Source organism: Stigmatopora argus, chromosome 19 (genome assembly GCF_051989625.1).
Source record: "Stigmatopora argus isolate UIUO_Sarg chromosome 19, RoL_Sarg_1.0, whole genome shotgun sequence".
NCBI lineage: Eukaryota > Metazoa > Chordata > Actinopteri > Syngnathiformes > Syngnathidae > Stigmatopora > Stigmatopora argus.
This window is the reverse complement of record NC_135405.1, coordinates 2,372,153-2,390,030: the sequence shown is the minus strand read 5'-3', so window position 1 is coordinate 2,390,030 and position 17,878 is coordinate 2,372,153. Positions and strand designations below refer to the sequence as shown.

At 43.3% G+C, this 17,878-nt stretch overlaps 1 protein-coding gene across 1 annotated transcript in view; it reads right to left on the bottom strand.

Annotated features, from left to right (window-relative positions):
• The window catches only part of lama4 (laminin, alpha 4), a 73,516-nt gene extending 58,935 nt beyond the window's left edge, over positions 1–14,581 (bottom strand). Inside the window, exons 1-4 of the mRNA XM_077586855.1 lie at positions 14,347–14,581; positions 9,581–9,682; positions 5,498–5,625; positions 5,325–5,405 (exon numbers count right to left, since the gene is read on the bottom strand). Of these exons, the coding sequence (XP_077442981.1) occupies positions 5,325–5,405; positions 5,498–5,625; positions 9,581–9,682; positions 14,347–14,448 (413 nt within the window). The 5' untranslated portion in view covers positions 14,449–14,581. The remainder of the gene's footprint in view (positions 1–5,324; positions 5,406–5,497; positions 5,626–9,580; positions 9,683–14,346) is intronic.
• Between the last annotated feature and the right edge of the window lie 3,297 nt (positions 14,582–17,878).

The window sequence follows — 17,878 nt, the reverse complement described above, 5'->3', positions numbered from 1 at the left end:
TTGCTGAAGTGGCAGACCGGAGCTGCGGCTGCAAGGTGGTCGGTGCCTGTCGTGGCGGCAACCCCAGAACCTGCTGGTGGACACCGGCGGTAAGGGAGTCCTACTGGGCCCTGTTGGCCCATGGGACTCCGGAGGCAGCTGACGGGTACCGGGTGGCCAAGCGGCACGTGGCTCTGGTCGTCTCTGAGGGAACAACCCGGGCATGGCAGGTGTTCGGTGAGGCCACAGAGAATGACTTCGGTTAGGCTTCAAGGAAATTTTGGTCCACTATCCGACGTCTCCCAAGGGGGAAGCAGTGCACTGTCAACACAGTGTATAGTGGGGATGGGGAGCTGCTGACCTCGACTCGGGATGTTGTGAATTGGTGGGCCAAATAACATGAAGACCTCCTCAATTCCACCCATGAGCAAGCAGAGCCTGGGGACTCTGGGGCGGACTCTCTTATCTCTGGGTGTCAAGTTCTCTCTACTTTCTTCAAATTTTGCCCCAAACTTGAAAAGGGGCCCCGATCTTTTCACAGCAGGAACAACTCAAATCCTTCCAGTTTACAATTTTATTGAAGTTTTCCAGTGAGAGGAAAGAAGTTGTTGAAAGGGTTAGCATTTGCTGCAAGGATTAGGTTGAAAACCTTAAAAAGGGAAAGAAGGAAGCAAGCATGTGACATTTTTCAAACGAAAGGAAGGTACAAAGAATGCAACTTATGGTTGTGAGAAAGCAAACTAAGCATTAATCAGCTGGCATCTAAGTGGTACTTATATTTGATCCCACCAGTTGCGTGTGATCGGGTCTGAAGGGTTATTTCTTGTTCCTTTTTTGCCTGTCTTCTTTCAAGGCTGGACTACTGAATTTATATCCTGGTTCATGACCTATGACCTCAGGCAGGAAATGAGGTGAGGTGACTTTGATTTGGGTTTTCTTTTCTGCCCCCTGTTGGCCCGGAGGAGGGGCAGACATATCTTCTCCAAAGTTGACTTGACACTGGGGTTGAAGTCACTGAGGTGATTAAAAAGCTCCTTGGTGGCAAGGCCCCGGGGGTGGATGAGATCCACCCGGAGTTTCTAAAGGCTCTGGATGTTGCGGGGCTGTCTTGGTTGACACGCCTCTGCAACATCGCATGGACATTGAGGACAGTGCCTCTGGATTGGCAGACCGGGGTGGTGGTTCCCCTTTTTAAAAAAGGGGGACCGGAGGGTGTGTTCATATTACCAGGGATTCACACTCCTCAGTCTCCCCGGGAAGGTCTATTCTGGGGTACTGGAGAGGAGTGTCCACCGGGAGGTCGAATCTCAGATTCAGGAGGAGCAGTGTGGTTTTCGTCCTAGCCAGGAAACAGTGAATAAGATATACACCCTCAGTAGGGTCCTTGGGGAGTAATGGGAGTTTGTCAACCAGTCTTGATGTGCTTTGTGGAATTGGAGAAGGTGTCCTCCAGGCAGTCTTGTGAGGGCTACTCTGCGAGTATGGGGTTCCCCCTGTTACGCGCAGTCTGGTCCCTTTATGAGTGGTGTCAGAATCTGGTCCGCGTAGCCGGCAGTAAGTCGGATCCATTTTCAGTGTGGGTTGGACTCCGCTAGGGCTGCCCTATGTCACCGATTCTGTTCATCACATTTATGGACAGAATATCTAGGCGCAGCCGTTGCGTTGAGGGGGTCAGGTTTGGTGGCCTCAGTATTGCATCCCTGCTTTTTGCAGATGATGTGGTTCTGTTGACTTCATCAGGCCGTGACCTCCAACTGAGTGTGAAGCTTTCGGGATGAGAATCAGCACCTCCAAATCTGAGATCATGGTCCTCAGTCGGAAAAATGTGGCATGTACTCTCTGGGTTAGGGATCAGGTCCTTACCCAGGTGGAGGAGTTTAAGTATTTGGGGGTCTTGTCCACAAGTGAGGGAAGAATGTAGCGGGAGATCGACAGGCGGAGTGGGGCAGCATCTGCAGTGATGCGGACTCTGCAACGATCTGTCGTAGTGAAGAAGGAGCTGAGCCAAAAGGCGAGGCTCTCTATTTACTAGTCGATCTACGTTCCCACCCTCATCTATGGTCATGAGCTGTAGGTCATGAACGAAAGAACGAGATCAAGCAGCTGAAAATGAGTTTCCTCCACAGAATGTCCGGACTCTCCCTTAGAGATAAGGTGAGAAGCTCGGTCATCCGGGAAGGTCTCGGAGTAGAGCCGCTGCTCCTCCGGATCAAGAGGAGCCAGATGAGTTGGCTCTGGCATCTGATCAGGATGCCCCCGGACGCCTCCCTTGGGAGGTGTTCTTGGCACGTCCCACCGGGAGGAGGCCACAGGGCCGACTTCGGACACACTGAACAGACTGTCTCCCGGCTGGCCTGAGAATGCCTTGGGATACTCCCGGAAGAGCTGGATGAAGTGGCTGGGGAGAGAGAGGTCTGGGCTTCCCTGCTGAAGCTGCTGCCCCCGCAACCTGACTTCAGATAAGTGGAAGAAGATGAGATGAGATTTTGACTGCCATTTGTTGTCACAGAGTACTTTATTTAAAATTATTGGTTCAGATGAAATGAATAAGCGGGTCCTGTTATTCATCAGACATAGATGAGAAAGTGTTGTGCAGTTGACTGATATTGCAAGCCAATACATGCCAGCTGTACCACTGTGACCGGACGATTTGCCGAAAGACGTTTCGCTGACGGACGTTTGGTCGACGGACAGTTCGCCGAATGGACGTTTCGCCAAAATGGGATTCGCGCGCTCGCCCCGCCCCCGGATCGTGTGAGTAAATGTTTTTCAACCTCGGCCCGCGGGCCATATACGGCCCGTTACAGATAACATTCATTTAGGAATAACAAGGACATGTACAGCCCCCCGCTGGACATATTTCTAAATACAAGTACGTGCTACAATGTGCTGCCAATTTTTTATATTTTTTATTTTATCCTTGCGTTTAAAATAGTAGCCATTTGGACACGCAATGTAATTTATCAAAGCTGGGGATTGATGTCTGACACTGAGAAAAAACAACACTAGAAGACTTATGTGAAATTCTAAGTGCCTTGGACAGACTAGAGGGCTTAGAGAACAATACCTGAAAATGCCATGGAACACACTTCTAGTTTAATTTTAAATAATTTCCCATTAGGAAATATATATTCAAAATGATTTGCTGAGAGCCTTAATTCAAAGATTAATCTCAACGTTTTCTATGCTGGTGTAAATTTTCTGGAGTAGGATTTCTGGATTTACAATTTCATTACAGTACTACTTACTGTTACTACTACCGTATTTTCTCGATTTTAACGCGCACTCGAAAATAACACGCAGGTAATTTTGGGCCAAAAACATCTGGAAAAACGCAGTAATCGAATATAGTGCGCACCTAAACCAGAAATCTTACCTTTTTTTCTTCGTTTCACGATTGTTTTGTTCAAAACCGGATAGAGAAATCTTCAGGTACGAGCGTGTCGAGTGTCGTGCATTACTTTCTCTTAACGAGGGTATGGGGACTTAAAAGACTTCAAAGGGACAATCAATTATGTGCGTTGAACTTGCGTAAAGGATCAAAGGTAGTAGGGGGTAGAAAGTAAGTCGGGTGCTAAATATACTGATTGATAGGAATTGGGTGATGGGTATGGTATTAAAGGACAATACTGATGAAGGGTGGAGTTATGCGTTTGAATTTTAGGACAATAGATGAAAGGTTATATGGAGGGGGTTTGGTGAGGGGTATTGATTTTTAGGACAATAGATGAAGGGTTATATGAAGGGGGTTGGGTGAGGGGTATTGGTTTTTAGGACAATACTGTGAAAGTTTTAGTTGATTATTATGTGAAAAGGGATACACAGAGTGGACAAACATATCATGTAGCTGGAATGCAATACAAAATGGACGCTTCCATTTTGCGCTACTGACGGTAAGTTCATGGTGTTTTTATGCTGTTACAGGAAAAATATTGGCGTTGACCATTTGTCTCTATCGCCATTCTACTTTCCAGCTTATTAATGCAGGATTGTGATGTTTGTGAGGCTTGACGATCTTTAATATGCGTGTATTTTGAATTCAAAGTTGGAAATTGCACAATGTCCGTGCGTCAAAGTGAGTTTGACAATGCTTTTTTCGATCGAAAATTTGTAATTTATTTTAGTTATTGATTATAACACGCACCCCATCTATTGGAATTAATTATATAACAAAAATCTGCGTGTTATAATCGAGAAAATACAGTACTTTATTTTCTCTATTTCTTCTGTCACGTACTGTTCTGCGTGATCTCCAAATGGCTACTACTTTAAACGCAAGGATAAAATAAAAAAATATAAAAAATTGGCAGCACATTGTAGTACGTACTTGTATTTAGAAATATGTCCAGCGGGGGGCACTACATGCCCTTGTTATTCCTAAATGAATGTTATCTGTAATGGGCCGTATATGGCCCGCGGGCTGAGGTTGAAAAACATGTACACACACGATCCGGGGGCGGGGCGAGCGCGCGAATCCCGTTTCGGCGAAACGTCCGTTCGGCGAACTGTCCGTCGGCCAGACGTTCGTTGGCAAATCGTCCGAGTACCGCTGTAACACAGCTACTAGCATTGCTACGCTATTGAAGCAGAAGGCGGTATTAAAATGACAAGCACTTGGCATGCTCTTTCTGTACTGAACGACAAAATAGAGAGATTGTTGGTGCTTTGGTGTTTTATTTAATGCTACTAAGTTGTTTTGACTTCATAATTTGAAGTACTAGTTTAGGTGTGAGTGTTCGTATGCTAATATTATTTTTTTCCTTACTGTATTGTGCTACTGCAAGAATAGAACATGTTTTGCATGGTTGTTATTCATTTAATTACACTAATAAATAATTTTCTTTCATTTTTGTCTGTTTCTCAAATCTTTCACAAAAAAGCGAGACACTCATCATTTTCAAAGGTTTAGTTGGTATTTTATTTTATTTTTTTGGAGGACCGTGGGACGAATTACAGAATTCACATATAAAGTACTGCTCTACTTATGAAAAAAGTTCTGGAACCAATTAATTTTGTAAGTAGAGGTACGACTGTATTTCTTGTAAAATGTTGCACTTTGTGTCCTAATTTTTTATAGATTTTGCGTCTCCTTACTTTTGTCTTTTTCAGGTCATTTCCCCTTCTCCTTGGTTTTCTTGCCAACTGGGTTTGTGCTATTTTTGTTGTACTTTGTTAAACTCATGTTTTCTGGTGTGGTCCCCATATTTAATAAATATTACTATGCATAAGATTTCCTGCTTTTGAATCTGCGTTGGGATCCACTTTCAACAGTCCGCTATTTCATAACAGGGAGTAAGAGGGGTGTGCATTACTATCGTGAAACTTCTTTTTGATCCAGGACTCACCTCTCACAGGTATGTCCAGCATAACCTTCTTTGCACTTGCACCATTGAGTGTCACCTTGCCTGTCGCAATAGAGTGCAAAACTGTCCAGAGAAACAAAAGCAACATTATTGTAAATGTTAAACTCTTCTGAACAATAGAGAACATTCAGTTTTAAGAAAGAGACCAGGCATACTTGTTTGATGGGACAGAGAGAGGACAGGCACAGGGTTGGCAGCTGTGGGTTCCAACCAGGTTAAGTGTTGGCAAGTAGCCATCTTCACACATTTCACAGAAATTACCCAAACTATGATCCGTGCAATTCTGAAAGAGGCCAAGCGCAATATAATAGCTTATTTCAGATATACAATTAACATCTATGAACTCGTTACGTCTCAAAAACAGCATTTGAGGACTTTTCTGGACCAATTTTAATGTCATGGACAAGACCTTTAATAAGTCATTTTTTTCCTCTGAAGATGGGGTGAGATATTTGTGTTCTGATGAAAACAAATGGGAAGGAGGGGGGCAGTCTAACAATTGATCCTGCCAGGACTTGACTCGAGGCAGGACTCAGATGCAGAATATATTCTATCCAAATAAAAATGTCATTATTTACAAGCCTTCATTCAGAGGGGAGAAACAGGAATGACAAAAAAATAAAATAAAAATCTCTCCAAGGAGATGTAACCAACAAAAGGCTCACTCCAAGGAATATAAAGTCACTACCAAAAGGCTCACTCCAAGGAGGAAAAAGTCACAAACAAAAATTCACTAGAAACGGTAAGGACGAAAAGTATATCACAAAACAAAGTAGCAAACAAACTTAGGTTTCTTACAAAGGCATTGCCTGTGATGACGCGTCATCGAACGAAGATACTCTAGCACAAGACAAAAGGAACACAGACGATATTTACACAAAAGGTAATGAGCAACACAGGTGAAAACAATAGGTAATCAGGAAATTCATGATTTTAAAATGAAACAGGAACTAAAGCCAACAACCTCACAATGGTGTGACTGAATCACCCCCTAGGACTGGCAATTAGGCGGCCATGACAGAATACATAGAAACCTCATTCAAGGCCGGGCTTATTCAGCCTTCTTCATCAGAAGCCGGAACCAGGTTCTTTTTTGTGGCCATGCCATCGCTAGAAAGAATCAGAACCCATTGCCTCTCATGCCGATCCTATTTGATCAGCCAAAGTCTTCACCAAACTAGGGCACCATAATGCCTACCATCTTATTCAAGTCAGAGTGCAGGATAATTTGGAAGATGGGTTTTTTATACCGCCAATGGCCTTTATGAGTATTTGGTTATGCCATTTGGGCTCACTAACGCCCCAGCAGTTTTTCACGCTACTAAATGATGTGCTGAGAGACTATCTTGATCATTTCATTTATGTATATTTGGACGACATCCTCATTTACTCACATGACCTGGATACTCATAAGACACATGTGGCAGCTGTTCTCCAGCGACTCCTGTGAAAGAACCTCTATTTCAAGGCAGAGAGTAAGGTTCATGCCACGACCATCTCATTCCTGGGCTTCATTGTAGCCCCTGGAAAGGTGCAGTTGGACCCGGCTTAAGTTAGTGCTGTGGCTAAAATGCCCAGTCCAGACAGCACTCAGCAAGAACACACAGCAATTCCTTGGGTTTGCCATCCACATGTGGTTTATCAGAGTAGGAGGTAGCCTTCCAGGACTTCAACACCCGCTTCACGACGACGCCAATCCTGACCATGCCAATCACTAAGGGACAGTTTGTGGTAGAGGTGGACGCCTCCAACAAGGGCGTCGAAGCCGTTCTCTCCCAATGGTCGGCGCAAGATGGGAAGATGCAACCCTGCAGCTTCCTATCATGGTGGCTTCCAAGGCAGAGTGGAATTACTATTATGTAAGCAATTGGGATCTACTATCTGTCAACGTGGCACTGGAGGAGTGGAGGCGCTGGTTGGAAGGAGGTGAACACTCATTCATCGTCTGGACAGATCATAGGAACCTTGAATACATTCGCATGGCAAAACGTCTAAACCTCTCGGCAGGTGGCCACTGTTTTTTAATCGATTGTCCTTTTCCTTTTCTTACAGGCTGGAGTCCCGAAACACCAAGCCCAGTGTCGTGTCACGGCTTTTTGACTCTTTGCCTGTTGCAATGGATCCAGAACTTATCCTTCCACTGACCTGAGTAGTTGGAGCGGTGACTTGGCAGATAGAAAATCAGGTTACGCAACCCAATGTTGCGATTGTGGTGCGCCGCCTGATCTGTGTCTGAAGAATCGATTGTTTGTCAGGTGATTCCAACCTCGCTGCTCTCCTGTCACCCGGGAGTTAGGCAAACTATGCATCCCATCTTCATGCATCTTCAGGAATATGTTGGGAATATGTCGGTGCTTGTTTGGTCTGTGCCAGGAATAACACTTGAGCCAGGCCTCAAATGGGCCTCCTGCAACCACTGCCCATTTGTGGGTCAAAATATCCATAGACTTTGTTTTTTTGCTTCTGGTTATGATTCCCCTGTATTTGTAGCCCACGAATCTGAGATGTCTCCACCCTCTCCTCATGCCATGAGCCACCATAGTCGGTGTACTTGGGCGGCTTCCCAAAAGGTGCTGCTTTGTGAAGTGTGACAGGGTCAAGAAAGCAGCAGACCATAAGCGACGTCCAGTCCCACCATACCATCCAGTTCAGAGGGTCTAACCTGATGCAAGGGAACTGCCCCTCGAGCTGCACTCCAAGAAGCTGGCACCTTGTTTTTTGGGGGGTCCTTCCCAATATCCAAGCTCGTCTGCCCTGCAGCTGTCCGTCTCCACCTGCCTCGCTCCCTGATAGTTTATCCCACCTTCCATGTCAGCAAAGTTAAACCTGTTGTGGAGAGTCCATTGGTTCCATCTCTCCCTCCTCCTCCGCCTCCCCTGACCATAGACAGGCATCCTGCCTACAAAATGAAGCGGATGCTGGTGGCTATGTCCAAAGGCCAGGGTCTCCAGTATCTGGCAGACTGGGAGGGCTACGGTCCCAAGGAGAGACAGTGGTTCCCATCCCGGTTCATCTTGGACCCTAGCTTGATTGCCAGTTTTCACCGGGATCATCTGTGGCCGTGGCTGTGATCAAGGATGGGGTGAGACATCAGTGGACAAAGACACTGGCACAGACAGAATTGCTTCGATTCAACAATATTTTTAAACATGTAGCCTCACAGAAGTTAATCTGGTGCCAAATTTCAACAATATGAACTAGCCACATGGAAGCATTGATGCAAAATAAGCAGACATGTGTTTGAAACCTGTGAAAATATTTGTTTTTCATTCTAGTAATGACATAATTTATTGAAGTACAAATTACTCACTCATTCATTTTCTAAACTGTTTATCCTCACAATAGTCACGGGAGGTGCTGGAGCCTATGCCAGCTGACTATGGACACCAGGTATGGGACACCCTGAATTGATGGCCAGCCAATCGCAGGGCAGAAGAAGGACAACCATTCTCGCTCACACTCATATCTAGGGGCAATTTAGAGTATTTAACCAGCCTGTCATGCATGTTTTTGGCCGGAATATGTGGAGAAAACCCATGGAAGACCAGGGAGATCATGCAAACTTCACACAGTATCGTGTCTTCGTTCATTTTAGTGGGGAAAAGATTCATGGGATTGTTGAGGTACAGCACCCATGTTCTGAGTTTTTAGCATGTACATTTATCAACAATAAATCACTATAACCAGGTTAGATTGCATAAGTCTTTGTAAAGGTTTATGTTGGGTGTTCGATCCCAGGTCAGTCCACCTGGACTTTGGAAGTTCTCCCCGGGATTGTCTGGGTTTCCTCCCCCAAGCCAAAAACATGCATTGTAGGCTGGTTGAACACTCTAAATTCCCCTTAAGCATGAGTGTGAGCATGAATGGTTGTCCGTCTGTTTGTGCCCTTCGATTGGCTGGCCACCAATTCAGGGTGTTCCCCCCTAGTGCCTGAAGTCAGATGGGATTGTCTAAAGCACCCCTCCCCTCACACGACCCTTGTGAGGATAAGCGGTACAGAAAATGAATATTTCTTTTAAGAAAACTACTACTACTGCGATGAAGTAAAACCCCAAAACACAAAGCAGCGAAGGATTACTTTAGTTTGTGTGACACCAATTTGAAGCTGTGAGGGTTTTTTGTTCTTGTTGTTTTTATATTTTTTGACCTAATCATTAGAAAGAATCTTAAAAATAAATGTCTCGTTTAAAGCATTCCGTTAAAATACCATTTTTCAAAAATATATCAAAATAACTTACAAAGCAAATGCCAGTGATGTCCTCACAGTGATCTGCATGGCCTTTGCAGTTACAGGGCAGGCATTTATTTTGCTCACTTAGGAAAAATCCCTTAGAACAAACCTGTATAGTATACAAGACAATTAGAATAATATTTTTCACCATGTAGTTTAGAAACAAACTTACAATGTGTCTATGGTATCTGGAGTACTACAACAAATACACTGCCTTGATGAAAGTACATTTATAGGGTTCTTGCAAGTTTCAACAAGATTTTCGACACTAGACCAGTGGTTTTTAACCTGGGTTCGATCGAACCCCCCTAGAGGATCGGTGAGTCGGTCTCAGGGGTTCGGTGGAGCCTCTTCCGGGGAGGTCAAGACACATCGACTCATCATGTCTATACACGATAACATGCCCCACTTGGCCATCACTGTCTGCATATGATCACTTGACATTGCTTGACCAATCAGTGCTGTGCGGAATTTACATATATATCTCGAATTTGAAAAAAAATGTTTTATTTACACTAAAGCAGGGTTCGGTGAATACGCAAATGAAACTGGTGTGGTTTGGTAGATCCAACAAGGTTAAAAACCATTGCTCTAGACTTATATTTGTGTGATTGGGTTGAAATGTCTTTAAATGATGTCCAAATTTATTTGGATTTCTACTATCCGCTGGCAGCCCTTTTTGGCATAGCAAACACACAAGTCTGCCCAGTCTCTCACCGAAATAACAGTAAAGCCAAGTGGTACATACGCTTTGTCATATTTCCTCCTCTTCGCATTCAAGTGACTTACCTTATTTTCTCGCATATAAGCCGTATTTGTAACTAAAAAAAATGATGACTGAATCAAGGGTACAGCTTATATGTGTACAAATTAGACTTGACATGCACAAAACTCCAAGGTGACAAAGACGAAATGCCATAATGCAAGACAATGGGGCCGATACGGTCATTTATTTCAAAATAGAGAAAAGATAAACAAATAAAACGCCCCCAAAAAATGTGGACGTCTATGAATGAAATTCAAGAAGAAGAAAAACGTATCTTGCATAAAACCGGAATAAACTCACTTACTTGTGCCTGGCATTGCTCGCTCAGGGCGCCGCCATCTTACCTTTTACCAGTAGTTAAATGTGCTTAGACTGGTCAGATGCGAGTAGCCTTGATACATGTGTACGTAGTGTGTACCACGTCAACACATCCCAATAGTTCTTAAGGCTGATCCAAGATCTTGCGGTTGATCATTAAAATATCAGCTTTGATACCAGCGTAATGTGTATCTCATGCTATTAATTCATCCAAAGATTCAGACACACCACCTTGTTGTACTGCTTACAAGACTTTTTGAATTCGTCCACGTGCAGGCAACACCCTTTCGAAATGTGCAATCCAACAGACGATCCTTTCGATTGATACAGTATCTCAGAAATACCATGTATGATGATTTTTCTTAAGATTTTCCCTTCAAAGTAACACATTTGTACTCCCTATAAAAACCATGAATATGTAGGTGAAAATTGTGATTTTATGTTTATTAAAGAAGGTTAATACATTTATAAATTAATTACATTACTACAAATTTTGAGCTGTAAATACAGTTTCACCAATTTTCAAGAACGTTCTTGTATGAGGAAGTTTAAATGTGAACTGCAAATATCTAATGCCTCATTTCCACCCAAGCATTCATTCATTAATCAATTTTCTGAACTGCTTTATCCTCATTAAGGTCGCGGGGGGTGCTGGAGCCTATCCCAGCTGACTTTGGGCCAGAGGCGTGGGACACCCTGAATCGATGGCAAGGCGATCGCAGGGCACGAGGGTAGGGACAACCATTTAGAGTGTCCAATCAGCCTACCATGCATATTTTTGGAACGAGTGAGGAAACTGGAGTACCCGGAGAAAACCCACACAGGCCCAGGGAGAACATCCAAGCATTAAACAAATATATAATTGTTTTCCAAAAAACTGTCCAAAACTAAACTAACCATGAGTCATATTTGGAATAGAGTATCTCTTGTTTAGCATTTCTATAGTCCATCTGGCTCAGACTTTGGCTCTTTGACCACAGTATGACGTGTCAAACAGCTGCATTGCTTACATCTTAAAGAATGCATGGGAAGAGGGTTTAAGTGCTCATGAGCGATACAGCAGATGTTCAACTATGCTCCAACATGAGCCAAAACTAGAATTTAAGTTACATTGGAAACGTACCAGAACTTCCCAAAAAATTGTAAATTCATTCAGGATTCAATTAAATTTAAAATTAAGGTTCATTTGGAAATACTGTGTTGTATGAAAATAGTCTTATACATATAGAAAACAAAACTAAACATATAAATACATTGTAAAAGTCACTTCACTTGGTCTGGAGTGACAGCAGGCCAGTCTTGTGCCCACAGACATCTACCACAAAGTCTCACAAGTGTAACACATGCAGAATGTAGCTTGACATCGTCTTGCTGAAATCAGCAGGTACGCCACGGCAAAAAATGGCAGCAATGTTACTCCAACACCAGGAGTAAATTTTTATCAATGCCTTCACAGGATTAATGTCAAAGTCACGAACAAATCTGCATACCATCACAGATGGTACTAAACGTGAGTTTAGAATTATCTGAATTGTACATTTCGTCTTTGAGCTCATGGCGCTATTTCATTTCATTCAATCATCAATCTTTTTCAATACTGCTTGTCCACATCTGGGTCGTGGGGTGCGACCCAGCCTATCCCAGCTGATTTCGGGCGAAAAGCAGACTACACCCTCCGAGACTGGTCTCGAGTCAGTCATAGGGCACACGTAGATTAAACAACCATCTGCACTCACTATTGGAAATTTATTCCACACTGCCAGCACCAAAGTTAGGCAAATGAATCAATACACCATCTGGTCGCATGCCAGTATTGCAAAAGTTAATTTGAAATAATGACTAATCACAACACAGCACACATTTCTACTTAACAAAAAAGGTTATTGAATTGTTGCCTTTTTGTTGTTGTTCTGTTCATGGTGCTGAGAGTTGCTCAATCGTTGTATGTGATCAGCTGAGCCTTTCAAAGATTCTCCTTTTATACACAATCACAATGTAATCATTTCACAAACATTCTAAATATGGGCGGCCCGGCGGTTAGCCCGTCAGCCTCACAGTGGGGGACCTGGGTTCATATCCAGGTCGGTCCACCTGTGTGGAGTTTGCATGTTCTCTGCGTGGGTTTTCTCCTGGTACTCTGTTAGTTAGGGGTTAATGCACGCTATGAATACCCATTAGTTAACCTCCCTGTCCCAGCTTTTTTGGAATGTGGTACAGGAATCAAATTCAAAATTTTAGTTTTTTCTTACAGGGACAAAAAACATTTTCAGTGTGAAAAAAATAAATATTTTGTCTTCAACTGATAAATGTTTGTAAAACTAACAAATTGTTGTACTCTGTTTTATCAATTTTTAACAACATTCAAATTTTGCTTCATTTGGGTTTTTGTAAAAGATTTGGCATTGTGAGTGGAGTCAGTAACGACGTATAGAGTATTTGAAATCTGAGTGTCCTTCCCACTATTCTCTTTATAGACAAAGATGACATTCAGCAAGTCATAAGTCTTTCAATTGTTCAAATTCCTAAACAGCCTGTGTGTTGCCTTAATTTGGCTTTGGTATTTCCTCAAGCCACAGTCAAAATGGAATTAAACACAAAAACATGTTTTATTTCCACAATTGAGTCCTTCTCTTTGTTTTGGAAAGATAACGTAATCTCTGTTTAGTTGCATGAATGTTCATAATGTCTGTATATCTAACATGTACATGTACATATTTCAAGATAAAGTCTTATATTTAAATCATCATGTTTGAATGACAATCTTGATAAACATATGGAGTTGAATCCTGTGAAATTTGCAGCAGGGCATAAATCTAATTTAGTCATGGTAACTCCCCTGATAGGCCCTTAAAATGGAAAAAAAATGTGGGGTCATGAGAAAGTCATACTAACTGCCCATGGTATGTCTATGGAAGTGAACTGTTCACTCAGAAGACTATGAGACATATGGAATGCGAGGAAATTGAAATTTTTCTTCTTCATTATCTTTTGAAACTTGTTGATTTGTAAAATCTTTTACACATTATACTCTGTTAAAATACTTATAATTCCAGACAAAAGTCAACACTTAGTACAGAATATACACTGTATGAGTCAACAAAATAGAAACTATTTTTGAAGTCTCAAATTTCAATACAATAGAACAAAATATAAATATTTAAGTGCTGTTTATCATCCAAAAAAATATGGTAATTAAATGTATACTTATATAGACCAAATAATTCTGTCAGTGGAAGCACAATTTGAATTTGTGTGCAAAAATGTATTTGGCCATCCATTCACCATGACTAACATGGGGTTAAGATTCAAATAAAACTTTCAGAAAAACGTATATCAAAATAATATCAGGATTGGCATGAATATGATACTGAGTAATATTTTATGATGAAAATGGAAAAAGAGTAAACTGTATTTTGCTTTCCCTAAATCAGGGTGGGGCAAAGGCATCATGAAATAGATGAGGGAGGAACAAGAGAATATCAAAGTTACCCAAATGAAATGCTAATATATAATAGATTTCAAGGGTGAACAATGAGGAGATCTCGAAAACAAAGCAATAAACCTTTAAAAAAGCATCACATTCATAAATTTGGCAACGTACATCCGACAAATGGCAAATAGCGGTTTCAAAAGTCAGAAAGTCAAACCAGGCAAGGACATAGAAGAACATGTAACACAAGATTTCTTACTTGCAATGATGTCTGTTGTCCTGATCCAATTCTGATGGCAGAAGATAAACAGGCAATCCCAGAGAGAATACCAAAAACGCAGAGGTATCGCATAGTCGTCATATTCTGGCTTCGCTTTGTGTTCTCTTTCCTATCTGCCTCTGTCAGTACAGCCAGAAGGCGAGACAATCTCTGCGTAGCTCTTGATACTCCCCTCTTCACTGCTCTAATGTCTTTATTTGTCAGTCTGCTTAGTACTGGCCCATTCTGAGTACAATAAACAAAGTTGTGTGAACTTCCTCCCACTCTCTCCTCTACTGCCAGCTCTATTTCTTGTCACATGTTGAAACTGCCCTCCCCCACAGCCTGACCCAGTGTGCCTAAATCACATGCAGATGGAAAGCTTGGACAGGGAAGAGCAGAAGAAGGTTTGAAAACTGCCATTACCCTGTCGCTGCAATGATATCAAAAAACAAGCACATACCACATACTGTAGGTATGAAGAACACTTCCAAAAAACTCCCAAAGTGTTTAAGTAGTTTAGGCTCAAGCGGGCCGGAACCCTGAACAAGATAAATGGCCTAAAGGGGGGGGATCAACATACGGAAAGTAACAAGGCCTGACTGTGCATTCTAGTTTGCTGGAATCTTTACGAGTATTTTCAACCTAACACTGACACAGTCTGCAGCTTGAAAATCTGTGCCATCATCCCCATCAGACACTGCTTTTTCGTCAGGCCAACCAGGCGACTGCAGTAGGCAGGGTGCCAGGGTTACTGTCACGGTCGTGGGTGGAAGGTCCCGGAGCAGGGAAACACATCAGCCAGACGTGGAGCTTTCTGTTTATTATGAGTGTCCGTCGTGTAGGGCCAGGCAAAGGTACAGGAGATGGCGAGAGGAGTCGTCCTGCGTAGCGTGCAGGTCGATAGCCGAGAGGTCTGTAGAGGGATCCAAAGCAAAGTTACAAGGTGCGTGGTCGAGACCGTGGTCGTAATTGTGGTCATGGTCCTAGGGCAAAAACACGAGGTCGTAGATCAGGCAAGATGAAGCAAGGAGGTAACGCGAGAAGGTACTTAACAATGAACTGATTAAAACGATCCAGTGACGAGGTCATGCTCGCGTTTCAATGGGCTCGTCTCAACCTGCTTGACCTGGGAAACGTCAAAGGTGGGATGTTTGCGGAGGGCTGTTGGAAGCTTGAGGCGCACAACGCATGGGTTTACCACACGTTCAATCTCGTAGGGACCGCTGAATTGGGGAAACAGCTTCCAGGACTCGGTACTAAGGGGGAGGTCTCAGGAGGATAGCCTTACCTTCTGGCCGACAACTTAGGTCGGTGCTGGGTCGTGGTGGCGATTTGCCTGTCTTTGAGTGCACATGGAGGAGCGTTGTAGCGCAGCACGGGCTTGGTCCCAGACACGTCCGCACTTGGTAAGATGTGCCGGGACGAACAGCAAGGCAATCTCTGCCTCCAGGGACGGAAAAAAGGTAGGTTGATATCCAAGGGAACATTCGAATGGGAACAGATTGGACGGGGTATTAGGGTGTGAATTGGGGGCGTATTCAATCCAAGGCAGCTGGGCGCTCTAGGTGGCTGGGTGGGCCTGGGTGGTGCAGCGAAGTGCGCTCACACTGACCATTTGTTTGAGGGTGATATCCAGAGGAGAGGCTCACAGAGATGTCCAGCAGTGAGCAGAAAGCAGACCAGACATGAGAGGTGTGTATTCCATGCAGAGGGAACACAGGCCACACAACTAAATCTGCAGTCTCACAGGCTGAAGGCAGCTTGAGAAGTGCGACAAAGTGTGGAAAATTGGTCGACTGCAGCCAGAATGACTGTGTTGTCCTGGGATGTAAGGAGACATGTGACGAAGTCGACAGCAATGTGGGACCAGGGATGGCTGCAGTGTATGGAGTAAATCAGAAGCTGGCTTGTTGGAGGACTTGTTGCGGGCACAGATGTAGTAGGCAGATACAAATGTGTGCGAATCCTCCCTCATTGTCATTGCCACCAGAAGCGTTGGCGCAAGATGAAGATCATGGTGTCATGGCTCTCTTGAGTTTCCAGTTATTTCTACAACTCTGATTTTTCTCTGATAGAGTGATTAGAACAGATACTTCTTTGTCACAAAAAACATTCATGAAGTTTGGTTCTTTTATGACTTTATTATGGGTGAACAGAAAAAAAGTGATCAAATCTGCTAGGTCAAAAATATACATACAGCAACAGGAATTTGCAATTTTGGTGACTTAGAAAGTTGTGTCAGTGAAATGAGCTTCATAGCATGGCCTCTTAACTTCTTGTGAGTGATTATTGAAAGAAGAAAGATTGGTCAGGAGGGTGAAGATTCAATCGAGAATCACCAAGCATATCTGCCAAGAATTAGAAGCTGCTGGAACACAGGTGTCAGTGTCCACAACCCTCAAGAGAGCCATAACATTATGTTCTTCAAAAGTGTATGTAAACTTTTGACCACAACTGTATATATATTCAATTCAATTCAATTCAATTTATTGGCAAGAAAAAGCACAAGGCTAAGGGCCATGTAACAAAGATACAAGAAATGTGCAAACAAAACGCGGTGTTGTCACTGGTTCACGGCCAAAACGTCATCCAGAGCCCTCTTGAACTGGGCGACCGTCGGCTTCTCGACCACACTGGTATATATACTATATCCATCCATCCGTCCGTCCGTCCGTCCGTGCATCCGTGCATCCGCGTATCCGTTCATCCGTTCATCCGTTCATCCGTTCATCCGTTCATCCGTTCATCCGTTCATCCGTTCATCCGTTCATCCGTTCATCCGTTCATCCGTTCATCCGTTCATCCGTTCATCCGTTCATCCGTTCATCCGTTCATCCGTTCATCCGTTCATCCGTTCATCCGTTCATCCGTTCATCCGTTCATCCGTTCATCCGTTCATCCGTTCATCCGTTCATCCGTTCATCCATTCATCCATTCATTCATTTATGTATGTATTTATTTATTTATATATACATATTACTATTTCTGAGTGATAGGCTCACCAACACTGAGAATGTGTGTGCGCGTGTGTATGCGTGTCCATAAGGTCTGAGTCAAATGGAGCCAAAACAGCCATTTCATACGGATTGGACGCCATTTCCACATTTTATGGCCGATTTCAATGCGGTTTTTGACTTTGGTTAGCTTCAATAGTAAACTGTGTCATGACAGGGCCCGATTTTTGAATTTCCCCTTTAGTTCTTCAAAAAATCGATTAAAATCGACCCCAAGGTCGCATTTTTACCTTTGACAGTTTTTTAACATATGCAAAACTTTCAGACCACAAACGATTACAGTTTTTGCAGCACTACGCGGGCGCACATGCGGCATATATCTCCTTTTTAAAGTGGCTTCTACCGTCAAGCTACGGAACGACAAAAACCCTTAATTCTGGACATTCTTAAAACCTGCTTCATGTTTTCTTTCACTTTTCAGGGTCCCCATGAAAGACAATTCCATTTCGACATCTCAACCGCTTTATCCTCATTAGGGTCGCGGGGGGTGCTGGAGCCTATCCCAGCTGACTCAA